General features: G+C 50.2%; 1 protein-coding gene across 1 annotated transcript; it reads right to left on the bottom strand.

The window, feature by feature from the left end:
- Positions 1–4166: 4166 nt before the first annotated feature.
- On the bottom strand, positions 4167–6715 carry LOC124665189 (U-box domain-containing protein 16-like). Its single transcript, XM_047202605.1, has one exon. The coding sequence runs from the start codon at positions 6471–6473 to the stop codon at positions 4389–4391; it is 2085 nt and encodes a 694-aa protein (XP_047058561.1). The 5' UTR covers positions 6474–6715; the 3' UTR covers positions 4167–4388.
- Between the last annotated feature and the right edge of the window lie 6550 nt (positions 6716–13265).

The raw sequence follows: 13265 nt of genomic DNA, 5'->3' as shown, positions 1-13265 counted from the left end.
TTGCAACTTGTTATGCTTAATGCTTGTCACTAGGGCCCGAGTGCCATGATCTCAGATCTGAACATGTTATTATTTCATCATGATATTCATTGTTTATGGTCTTACCTGCAAGTTGTATACACATGTCGTCGTCCGGAACCAATGGCCCCGAAGTGACGAAATCGGGACAACCGGAGGGGATGGTAGTGATGTGAGGATCACATGTGTTCACGGAGTGTTAATGCTTTGCTCCGGTACTCTATTAAAAGGAGTACCTTAATATCCAGTAGATTCCCTTGAGGCCCGGCTGCCACCGGCTGGTAGGACAAAAGATGTTGTGCAAGTTTCTCATTACGAGCACGTACGACTATAATTGGAACACATGCCTATTGATTGCTTTGTACTTAGACACCGTTTTATTATTATCTGCAAATGCCCTGCTTGATTGTTACATGAGTTTCTCTCATCCATGCAACGCCCGTTATCCGTCCCCGTGCCTACGGTATTTTAATCCTCGCTTGTTTACTATAATCACTACTGCTGTCTCTCGTTACTCTGCTGCTCGTTATTTCACTATCGCTACTCGCTATAAAACTGTTACTACTCGATAAACTCTTGCGAGCAAGTCTGTTTCCAGGTGCAGCTGAATTGACAACTCCGCTGTTAAGGCTTTCAAGTATTCTTTGTCTCCCCTTGTGTCGAATCAATAAATTGGGTTTTACTACCCGCGAAGACTGCTGCGATCCCCTATACTTGTGGGTTATCAGTGTTCAAAGAATTCATACTAATATCATTGTCATTAGCATGCAAATAAAGTTCCATAGGTTTTTTAATTTTCTCTTCAAACACTTCATGTCCTAGCTCAAGATAAATACTATAAAGCTCTCTAAATTTATTGTTGTTTTCCATTAAGCCTAACTAGTGAAAAACAAGAAACATCAACATGGGAGGTGAGCACGGAATAAACTAAGCAAAACAATAACAAAGTAAAGAGATAGGAGATGAGAGACTCCCCTTGCAGAAATCCTCTTTCTCCCCAGCAACGGTACCAGAAAAGTAGCTTGATGAGCGCAGATTGCACACTGTTGGGGGACCCCAAGAGGAAGGTATGATGAGCATAGTAGCAAGTTTTCCCTCAGTAAGAAACCAAGGTTTAATCGACCAGTAGGATAAATGCGTGACTTCTGAAGGTGTTGCTAGCTGACTTGTGGCAGGGCACACTACCGGCGTCAGCAACAACGTGGAACCTGCACACAACACAACCAAAATATTTTACCCCAACTTACAGTGAGTTTTTCAATCTCACCGGTTTTGCTGAATAGAAAGGATTAAATGTACAGTGTGGAAAGGGATGTTTGTTTGCAGTGGAATTAAAGAGAACCGTGCTTGCAATAAGTAAACAGAACAGGTGTTTGTATCAGTGTAAAAGAAAGGACCGGGGTGCACAGTTCACCAGAGGTGTCTCTCCATAAAGATAAATAACATGTTGGGTGAACAAATTACTGCTGGGCAATTGACAGAATAAATTAGACCATACATGACAAGATGATTACTATGAGATTCGTTTGGGCATTACAACATAATACATAGACCGTAATCCAACTGCGTCTATGACTAATAACCCACCTTCCGATTATCATCCGAACCCCTTCCAGTATTAAGTTGCAAGCAACAGATTATCGCATTAAGCAATGTGTGTAAAGTAAACAATAGAATTATGCTTAGATAAAACATTGTTGTTTTTTTCCTAGTACCAACAACATATCTACAATCTTAGAAGTTAGTCACTCTTCCAGATTACTAGAGGCATGAACCCACTATCGAGCATAAATATTCTCTCTTCGAGTCACAAGCATTTACTTGGCCAGAGTATCTACTAGCAACGGAGAGCATGCAATATCACGAATAACATATGACAAGTATATAATCGATCTCAACATAGTATTCAATATTCATCGTATCCCAGCAAACACAATATGTAGCATTACATAAAGATGATCTTTATTATTATAGGCAGCTCACAAGATCTAAACATGAGGCACAAATTGGAGAAGACAACCATCTAGCTACTGCTATGGACCCATAGTACAGGGATGAACTACTCACTCATCACTTCGGAGGCAGGCATGGCGATGTAGATGCCTCCGACGATGATTTCCCCCTCCGGCAGGGTGCCGGGAAGAGCTTCAGAACCCTCCCAAGCTAGGGTCTGCAATGGCGGCCGCGACGGAACTTTTCGTGGATGGAGGCTTGTTCAGGGTTTTCCCGAGATCGTGATTAAATAGGCGTAAGGGTGATGTAGATGGAGGCCAGGGGGCCCACACCACCCCTAGGCGCGGGCCAGGGCCAGACCGCGCCTAGGGATGGTCTGGCCGCCATGCTGCCTTTCTTCGACTCCTCTCTAGACTCTGTCTTCGTTACGGAAAAATATTGACTTCGGCTTTTGTTTCGTCCAATTCCGAAAATATTACCTGTACAACTTTTATGAAATACAAAATAGCAGAAAACATGGAACTGGCATTGTGGCATCTTATTAATGGGTTAGTGCCGGAAAATGTATAAAAGTGCAACGAAGTATGAGCAAAACATATAAAAATTGATGTAAAACAAGCATGGAGCATCAAAAATTATAGATACGTTTGAGACGTATCAAGCAGCTAGGTTTGCATTCTTTTGCTTCAGCTGATCTTGCGGGTCAAGAATCATGCCGTCGATCTCTTCCACTATGATCTTCAGACCAAGTAGAAACATTCCCTTCCCCACGCAGCCTCCAAACTTCATCTTGCAGATCTCCAACGAGTTCGGTGAAGAACTTCGGCAAAGGCTGGTCATGCCATTCAACATAGCCACAACAACCTTGTTGTTCATTTGTAACAACCCAACTCAATGGCACAAACGAGGAGAACCGAGTAGAAAAGAGACAATAGGGAAGAAATTTGAACTCACCATGGCATCCACTCACGCATAATACCTCTTGCCTGGATTTTGTAAGCTCCAGGAGATCCATCTGGGAGTCTTCCTCTGGGGATTGCAGCTGCAGAGCTTACCAGCTCGTACGCCATGGCGCTCTGACGGTCCGCCACCGGCGACCTTGATTCCACCCCTCTCCTTCTTCCGCTATCCCGAGCAAAGCCATGAACAGACGAAGCACCAGAAGCCCACGACATTCTCCGTCCCGTGCTCGCCACGGTGGACCGCCGATAGCGCACAAAAATCCTCTCCGCTACCGCCTCCTCTCTCTCTACACGAACCATAATTTTATTCCACACTTTCCTCTGTCTCACCCGCGTACCGCTTCCGACCCGCGTGGCCTTTAAGTAATCGCTCACTACCGGGCCCACCGTTGACAAGAATCCCGGCCAATATTTGCCACGCCAGCGTTTTGCTCGCTAAACCAGCGTCAAGTTTCATATTAGATCGGGATTTGAGAGTTGAGTGTTCGAACGACAAGTATTGCAACGCTGGGTTCAAACCACCGAACCTCTGAATTCAAGGTTTAAAGTTGACTTTTTTTTCCAAAGATGAAAAAAATCCTTTTTGACTTTTCCGCAATAGGAAACACACGCGCGCGCGCGCGGGGTCGACCAAGAACGCCGTGTCACCCGACAGCACGTCCTTTCATTTCAAAGAACGCGAGCTGGTCGACATGAGGCGGTGGCCAAAAGCCGGCGCCGCACGCACGTCGTCATCGTCGAGGTGGAGCAGCTAGCGAGCGGATCTTGGCGTCTACTCGTCCACCGATCGAACATTCCACCTGCCTGCGCTGCGAGCTGTGATCTTCCATTGTAGACGTGCAGTGCAACCTCCGCCTCGTTATGGCATCTTTCCGCCGGGAATCATGGCGCTCGACAGCGGAGGAGGGCAGAGCAGGGGGAAAGGCTGGCGGCTGGTCCCAATCATCGCCATCACTCTCGCTAGCGTTGGCGTTGGACGGATACACAAATCAACCACCCAATGATAGCCCCAACACATGAAGCGCCCAGCCAATGCTCCCAACTTGCTTGTTTCTGTTAACTTGGATTATGGCGTCGACACCGACTGGGCTTTGTCAGGAACCATTTTTACGTTGCTTTCGTTCTCCCGGAGATCGATCGAATACCGGTAGCTCAGCCGTCGGAAAGATAAGCCATACCGGTTATCCTTGCGTTTGCGTACCAGCAAAATCTATCTAGAAATGAACAATTCCAGAGGCACAAAACCTTTTTACCTTGTGTAAGTAGTATTTCGTGTCAAGAAAGATTGAAACTTTGCAAGGAATTACATGGAGCCGGAGCTCCGTATGCACAGTTGATCAACCACTCACCATTGTCTCTCGCGCCAAAAGAATCGTCACAGCCTAATCAAACCTCGTTTTGTACAGGAAGAAGGTGGAAAAATAACCGAGCGAGCTTAATCCTACGTGCGTCGACTTAGGACGCCATCATGGCCGGCGGCTCCACGCTGGACGCGGGGCACTCGGCGCCCCGCTCGCCGTCGGCGGCGGACGCGGCGGCCCAGCGCCGGCAAATCCTGCCGAGCGACGCGGCCTTCCGCCTCGCGCGGTCGGTACCCGTGCCCATCAGCTCCCAGATCGCCCACTCCACCCCGGGCACGGCCATGACCTGCGCCACCGCCCGCGCGCCCAGCCGCCGGCACAGCAGCACCAGCGCGGCCGTGGCGCTCTCCCTGGCCCACTCCGTCCCGCGCCGCATCTCCGCCACGAGCCGCGCCACGGCGCCGTCGATGCCCACGATCGCCTCCGCGCCGCCGCGCTTCGCGAGCGCCGCGAGCACCGCCGCGGCCGTCTCCTCGCCGCTGACGGCGGACAGCGCGGCCTCGGCCACGCCGGCCTCCACGAGCCGCCCCACGTTCTCCCGCTCGCCCGCCAGCGACAGCAGCGCGGCCAGCGCGTCCTTTTTCGTGCTCTTCGGCCCGGCGCGCGCCAGCTCCACCAGCCTCTCCACCACCGACGCGTTCCGGCCCAGCCTGCGCCGGTACGTGTGGACCGACGCCAGGCTCAGCACCGCCGCCGCGGCGTTCTCCTTGGCGCGCCACGTCGCGCCGCCGGGGCCCATGGTGTGGGCGACCGCCTCCACGGCGCCGTCCGCGTGCATGATGCGCTTCTTGTTCGCCTCCAGGATGGACAGGTTCAGCAGCGCCGTGACCGCGTTGAGCTGCAGCCCGGCGTCCTCGGAGTAGAGCAGCGGCACCAGCATCGGCACGGCGCCGGCCTCCCCCACGAACGCGCGCTGGTCGGAACCGGACTTGGAGAGCAGCCGGATCTCGTGCACCACGCGGCTGGCCGCGTCGGGCGAGAAGGTCGCCGACAGTTTTTTGACTAAAAACGACGCCGTCATGCGCGCCACCTCCAGCGCCGCCTTGTTGGCGGCCGTGGCCTGGGCCTGCTCGCCCTTGCTGGCCTCGCAGGGCTCCATGGCCACGCCGTTCTCGCGGCACCACTTGGTGATGAGGTTCTTGAGGGACTTGTTGGGCACCAGGTCGAGGCTGGTTAGCACCTGCCCCGTCTTGGGGCACGTTGACTTGCCGGAGTTGAACCAGCGGTCGATGGACTCGCGGTCGTAGGTCTGCCCGCTGGCGGCGACGACGGGGTCCCGCATTAGGTCCAGGGAGATGGGGCACCGGAGGTCCATGGGAGGCGCCGGCGACTCGACATCGGCGTCGGCGTCGGCGGAGTCGTCTGACTTGGAGTCTGATGAAGAAGGGCGGGGCGTGGCGCTGAAGAGGACGCACTTGGCGTAGCGGAGGAGGCCGACGAGGGCGATCATGGCGGGCGTCCAGCGCTCGGACGCGCGGTCCCCGATCTCGCGCTCGAGGGTCTCGATCTCGTCGCTGCAGCTGGCGGGGTCGTTGACGCCCACCTCCTCGAGGATCCCCTCGAGCCGGTCCCGGCCGGGCACGATCTCCCGCTCGATCTCGTCGATGAGCGCGAGCACGCCGGCCTTGAGCGCCGGCGGGCCCGCCTCCGCCTCGGCGCCGCCCGACGAGCGGCGGCACTGGCGGGACGCGAGGGCGAGCAGGTCGGCGACGTCGTCGGCGAGGCCGAGCTCGACGACGGGGAGCAGGTCGAGCAGCGTGGCCAGGTCGTGGTGCAGGTCGCGCAGCTCGGCGCCCGTCTCGTCGGACCGCAGCAGCAGCAGCGTGCGGCTCCGCGCGGCGCAGTCGGCCACGACGGCCTTGAAGCGCTGCAGCACGAGGAGCAGCTCGCGGAGGCAGAGCGAGGCGGACCGCGGCAGGTCGGAGGCGTCGGGGACGGAGAGGAGAAGGTCGTCGAAGGCCGCGGCGAGGAGCCTGGCGCGGCGCGAGACGGACGCGAACGCGGCGCGCAGGAACGGGGCCGGCGTGTCGGCGGCGGAGAGGTCGCGCGCCAGGCGGTGCAGGGCAAGGAGGAGGTCCCCGTCGGAGGGGGACGGGGGTGGCGGCATGAAGGCCGACGCGTAGGCGTAGGAGGTGGACGGCGCGGCGGTGGTCACCGCCGCTGGTCGCGGTTTGGCCATTGGTGGTGGTAACTTGGAAGGCTGGAGAAGAGGCGGGCTGGCCGGTTTAGTGGAGCAACAACCGGACGGAAATGGTATCAGACAGACGGGCTAGCTGAGCGGGGTTTATAAACGGTGGAGTGTGCCGTGATTAAGATAAAGCTGGTTAGTTAGCTGGGACTGGAGAGAGCTGCAAGGAATCGTCCCCAATCCCGGTGTATCAATTCAATTGTGATTGTTATGCAACATGTGCTTAGTTTAACGATATGTGATGATGATGATGATGCTGCTGCTCTGGGTTTTTATATGTTTTGGGGAAGATGGCCGGAAGGGATGGGGAGGAGTCGTAGTCTGCTGTGCCGTCGATTCGATGGAATGGACGGCAAGGATGGGGGAATGCGAAGGTTTGGATCAACTTGGATTAGTGATGGTGAGTCAGCTCCGGTGGTTTTTTGTTTAACGGATCGCGGCGCGGCAATGGAGTGTGGCGGCTGGATAAGAGCGTTGACGGCCGCCGGTAAAAAGGACGGATGGGGAACACGAGAATGTCATGCCATCGCTTTACCGGCATAAGATCAGTACGGGGAGCTCGTCCCGGAAGGATCCGAATTCCAAACATGGCTCATGGCATCCTCTTTTATTCTGCTTTAAGAACATCTCCACCGGTAATCTCTAAGTAGGTGCCGACACAAGTGTCGGTATGTTGCTATTGAGTACCTGGAGTATCACCTTTGATAGAGGGAGAAATTTTCCACGCCGGTGATCCTAATAAAAAATTTGGCCTAAATTGAAATTTGTTCCACGACGCCTCGATGATCCCCCACTGATGTGAAATGTCCGACTTGTTATGACTCAGTTGTAGAGGGAAACTGAGTTGTTTGGTTACGTGCGAATCTAGGATATGGTTACCTTATTTGAATATGGCATCTTACCACCACAAAAGTAGCTGTTGCAAAAGCACACAAAGACATAACAATATGCACCTAGACTGATAAGAGCATAACTAGTTAGCACATTAAGGCATGTTTAGCAATCAGGGTTTACAACAACTACCCCCTGATCAAAAGATAACATGTTCTAGTGGCATGCAAGCTCCTAGAACACGAGGGTCGAACCCTTGATCAAAATCCAGCATAGAAGTCTTAGCATCAATAGTTCACCACACTTAACTACTACTAAGCATAGACAACATGTAGAAAAACATTGACATGAAACATGGGCGGCCGTCGCCGAGCCGTGATGAGGGCATGAGTATATCCTCGTGGTGGAGATGCTCAGCTTGTAGATTGTCATCTTCAAGTCAAATGCCTGAATCTTGAACTCCATGGTGTCTTTGTACTATAGATCGTAGAGGTGAATGATCTTCCACGAGTTCCTCCCAACACCATCTGACCAACATGGTAGGTCACCTGGACCCACTCGTTGTAGAAGCGGAAAGCTGACACAGCGACACAGGCAGTGGGATCTTGATCATGTCCTTCAGGCCCTACTCAAACTCTTGTGGAATTGACAGCACGTGCAAGTCGTCCACGTCCAGCTCGACGTACCAGCGGTGTGGATTCAGCGCCCTGGAGAAGCGTCTGATCTTGAGCTAGCGGCCATGGGTGTGCGAGGGAACGACGCAGCATGCATTATACGCAAAACAAACAACTTCAATGCCCTCGTCCATCGGTTCAAGGCGAGCTCGTGACCCGATGGATCGGAGGAAACAAGCCTCTCCCCACCCTGACACATTCCAGCTTCACGACCTTGCAAGTACACAAACACATGTAAGAACAATGGAAAATGCAAGAAATGATCAATGGACAACAACAAAATAATGGCAATGCATAACAATACAACAATGTCAATGCAGAACAATGGCAGTCGCAATGCTAGCCAGGATCAAGCACAAACGGGCTGGGGTAACATGATCATCCAATTCACAACAACAGCACAACATAGGCAGCTCACACAGAATTAATGTATTTCCCTATTTAGGATATGCGCTGATGAGACATCTGTGCATCGCTAGTGGCGAAATTGGGAAAATAGCGATGAATGTAGTCAAATCTAGTCCAATGTACGTGAAATCAAGATTCTATCTACTATGAGAACCTTAATTCTACCACAAACGAGAGCATCAAACTCCTAGGGCTCGCTGAAGTAGCAAAATTAACAGCTAAAAAACCCTAATTGCCTCTACAATATATGGGCTCGATGCACTTACCTTGGAGAAATCACCTTCGGTGTCAGCGATGGTGTTCTCATATAGGTCCTAGGAGTCTTTGGAGGACGAAGCGTTGTGTGTCATGGCCACCGCCACGGATCAGGGTTGGGCTTGCAAACGCAGGGCCTTCCTTGCAGCCGCGCTCGGCAATTACAACCGCCGTTGACGTTGCCGCCATCGTTGAGCGCGGCACCGAGCACACCAGAGAGGTCGATTTGAGGGCCCACACAAGATTGTTCATGCCTCCCACTGCCAGGTGCTCAAGCTCGCGAGCCGCCTAGAGTTCTTGCACCGATTTTTGGCCCATGCCCCCCGCCGTGGCGGTGGTCGTAGAGGTGGAGGTTGAGGAACGGTAGCCATGGAGGGTAACGCTTGGGGTGTGAGCGCGGGGTTTGGTCAGTTAGACAAGTACAATAAGTCCCAGTCAGCTGGCTATAAGGATTAAAATAGTATATTTTGCCTAGTTGGAGGAGAGAGAGGAGGAGAGAGAAGATGAGTGGGCTCTTAGAGCAAGTACAATAGAGTCCAGTCAGCTGACTATAAGACATTAAATAATATATTTTAGATGAGTTGGAGGAGAGAGAAGAGGAGAGAGAAGAGAGGTGTGCTACTATGCAATAGCCAGCTCTTGCACGTGCTCCTAGGCACCTTGTGAGAGTGAAATGTGGGCCATATATTAGTAAAGTACTACATTCTTATAGCCAACTATTGTACATGTTAGCTATATGATGACTACAAATGATATAACATCTTGTTATAGCCAACAGTTGGCTATACTATTGGAATTGCTCTTATGCAAGAGCCAGCTCTAGCACGTGCTCCTAAGCACTATGTGAGAGTGGATGGTGGGTGATGTCTACGGGTGATTCTATTCTTGTAGACAGTGTTGGGCCTCCAAGAGCAGAGGTTTGTAGAACAGCAGCAAGTTTCCCTTAAGTGGATCGCCCAAGGTTTATCGAAGTCAGGGAGGAAGAGGTCAAAGATATCCCTCTCATGCAACCCTGCAACCACAAAGCAAGAAGTCTCTTGTGTCCCTAACACACCTAATAGGTGCACTAGTTCGGCGAAGAGATAGTGAAATACAGGTGGTATGAATAAATATGAGCAGTAGTAACGGCGCCGTAAAAGTGCTTGTCGGCGTGCGCTTGATGGTGGTAATATTGCGGACGATAGAGATGCAAGAAAACAAGTAAACAAGCAGCGATAGCGATATTTAGGAACAAGGCCTAGGGATCATACTTTCACTAGTGGACACTCTCAACTTTGATCACATAACAGAATAAATAAATAGATGCTAGACTCTACACTCTCTTGTTGGATGATGAACACAACTAACTGTGTAGGATTACACGAACCCTCAATGCCGGAGTTAACAAGCTCCACAATATTCAATGTTCATGTTTAAATGACCTTAGAGTGCATGACAGATCAACATAACCAAACCAAGTACTAACATAGCATGCACACTGTCACCTTCACACTACGAAAGGAGGCATAGATCACATCAATACCATCATAGCAATAGTTAACTTCATACTACCTCCGTTTCAAGGAATAAGGCGCCCTCGTTTTACGAGCTTTTTGTTTGACCAAGAATAACTTCAAATAAATAAAGATTGTTTGTATGAAATTAGTATCATTAAAAAGTACTTTTCAATACGAATCCAACGATACTATATTCATATAATATAATGAAGATTTTGTTGCTCAATTTTTATGGTCAAAGTTCGTCTTGGAATACGCGTGCGCCTTATTCCTTGAAACGGAGGTAGTAATCTACAAGAGATCACAATCATAGCCTACGCCAAGTACTACACGATGCACACACTGTCACCATTACACCGTGTAGGAGGAATAAACTACTTTAATAACATCACTAGAGTAGGACACAGATAAATTGTGATACAAAACACATTGCAATCATAAAGGGATATAAATAAGCACTTCACTATGCCATTCATAACAGTGAATAAGTATTCTGTGAAATATAGCCTAAGAGACCCACACGGTGCACACACTGTCACCTTTACACACGTGGGACAAGGAGTCTCCGGAGATCACATAAGTAAAACCCACTTGACTAGCATATAGATTACAAGCATCATCATATGAATCTCAATCATGTAAGGCAGCTCATGAGATTATTGTATTGAAGTACATAGGAGAGAGATTAACCACATAGCTACCGGTACAGCCCCGAGCCTCGATGGAGAACTACTCCCTCCTCATGGGAGACAGCAGCGTTGATGAAGATGGCGGTGGTGTCGATGGAGGAGCCTTCCGGGAGCACTTCCCCGTCCCGGCGGCGTGCCGGAACAAAGACTCCTGTCCCCCAGATCTTGGCTTCGCGATGGCGGTGGCTCTGGAAGGTTTTCTCTGGTTTCGTCGAACGTGGTAGGGTTTTCGCGACGGAGACCTTAAGTAGGCGAAAGGGCAGCCTCGGAGGGGCTCGGTGGGCCCACACACTAGGGGGTGCGGCCCCCCTCCGGCCGCGCCGTGGTGTTGTGTGGGGCCCCCGTGGCTTCCTCCGGCGGCTCTCGGGTGTTCTGGAAGCTTCGTCCAATTATAAGACTCTGGGCGTTGATTTCGTCCAATTCCGAGAATATTTCCTTACTAGGATTTCTGAAACCAAAAACAGCAGAAAATAGGAACTGGCACTTCGGCATCTCGTCAATAGGTTAAACGCATAAATATGACATAAAGTATGTATAAAACATGTAGATATCATCAATAATGTGGCATGGAACATAAGAAATTATCGATACGTCGGAGACGTATCAGCATCCCCAAGCTTAGTTCCTGCTCGTCCCGAACAGTAAACGATAACAAAGATAATTTCGGAGTGACATGCCATCATAACCTTGATCATACTATTGTAAGCATATGTAATGAATGCAGCGATCAAAACAATGGTAATGACATGAGTAAACAAATGAATCATAAAGCAAAGACTTTTCATGAATAGTACTTTCAAGACAAGCATCAATAAGTCTTGCATAAGAGTTAACTCATAAAGCAATAAATCAAAGTAAAGGTATTGAAGCAACACAAAGGAAGATTAAGTTTCAGCGGTTGCTTTCAACTTGTAACATGTATATCTCATGGATATTGTCAATGTAAAGTAATATAACAAGTGCAATATGCAAGTATGTAGGAATCAATGCACAGTTCACACAAGTATTTGCTTCTTGAGGTGGAGAGAGATAGGTGAACTGACTCAACATAAAAGTAAAAGAAAGGCCCTTCGCAGAGGGAAGCATTGATTGCTATATTTGTGCTAGAGCTTTGGTTTTTGAAACATAAAGAGAGCATAAAAGTAAAGTTTTGAGAGGTGTTTGTTGTTGTCAACGAATGGTAATGGGCACTCTAACACCCTTGCCAGACAAACCTTCAAAGAGCGGCTCCCATGAAGGACGTTATCTCTACCAGCAAGGTAGATCATCCCTCTTCTCTTTTGTTTACACATGTATTTTAGTTTTATTTATGGATGACACTCCTCCACTACAAGAAAAGTTGCCATGGCCGACGAAGTTGAAGTCGCGCCGTGGTTGCTGGTGTACCATGGCCGACGATTTTGGTCCCTCCGTGGTGCATGTCAAAACTTTTTTTTTCTCGTTTTTGAGGCCACCTAGCCCGACGAAAGCGGCCAAAACGTCGCGTATGGTGGCCCGGGACGTGGTGCATCGCGAATTCTCGGGTTCGCCGGCCGAGTCAACGCAAATCCGCACCGCCGAGGGATGTAGGGCCCGGATGGCAGCCTCTCCGGCATTGTTTTTTTTCTCGATCGCGCCATCTCGTTCAACGTTCTCCGATCGAGCCGTTTACGATGCGGGATCATGGGTCCCGCATGTCATCCTCTATGAACCAAAATTCTTTCTATTCTTGGATTTTTTTGACCCCCGATTTCCGGCTACTTCCTTTTTCTTTTGATCCCTTGCCGCCTTGGAAACGTTGAGACCGCCGTCGCTAAATGGGACCCGCATGTCATCCTCTATGTGCAATCAACTTTCTTTTCTTGGAGTTTTTTTGGCACCTCAAATTTGGTCACTTGCCTTTTTCTTTCGATCCCCGCCGCCTCTCAAACGGTGATACCGCCGCCGCTAACCGGGACCCGCATGTCATCCTCTATGCACTATAAAACTTTCTTTTCTTGAATTATTTTTGGCACCTCATATTTGGTCACTTGCCTTTTTCTTTCGATCCCCTGCCGCCTCTCAAACGGTGATACCGCTGCTCGCTAAATGGGACCCGCATGTCATCCTCTATGTACTATAAAACTTTCTTTTCTTGGAGTTTTTTTTGGCACCTCAAATTTGGTCACTTGCCTTTTTCTTTCGATCCCCCGCCGCCTCTCAAACGGTGATACCGCTGTCGCTAAATGGGACCCGCATGTCATCCTCTATGTACTATAAAACTTTCTTTTCTTGGAGTTTTTTTTGGCACCTCAAATTTGGTCACTTGCCTTTTTCTTTCGATCCCCCGCCGCCTCTCAAACGGGGATACCGCTGCGGCTAAATGGGACCCGCATGTCATCCTCTATGTACTATAAAACTTTCTTTTCTTGGAGTTTTTTTTGGCACCTCAAATTTGGTCACTTGCCTTTT

Source organism: Lolium rigidum, chromosome 6 (assembly GCF_022539505.1).
Source record: "Lolium rigidum isolate FL_2022 chromosome 6, APGP_CSIRO_Lrig_0.1, whole genome shotgun sequence".
NCBI lineage: Eukaryota > Viridiplantae > Streptophyta > Magnoliopsida > Poales > Poaceae > Lolium > Lolium rigidum.
The sequence above is the reverse complement of the archived record's forward strand: the minus strand, read 5'-3'. Positions and strand labels throughout refer to the sequence as shown.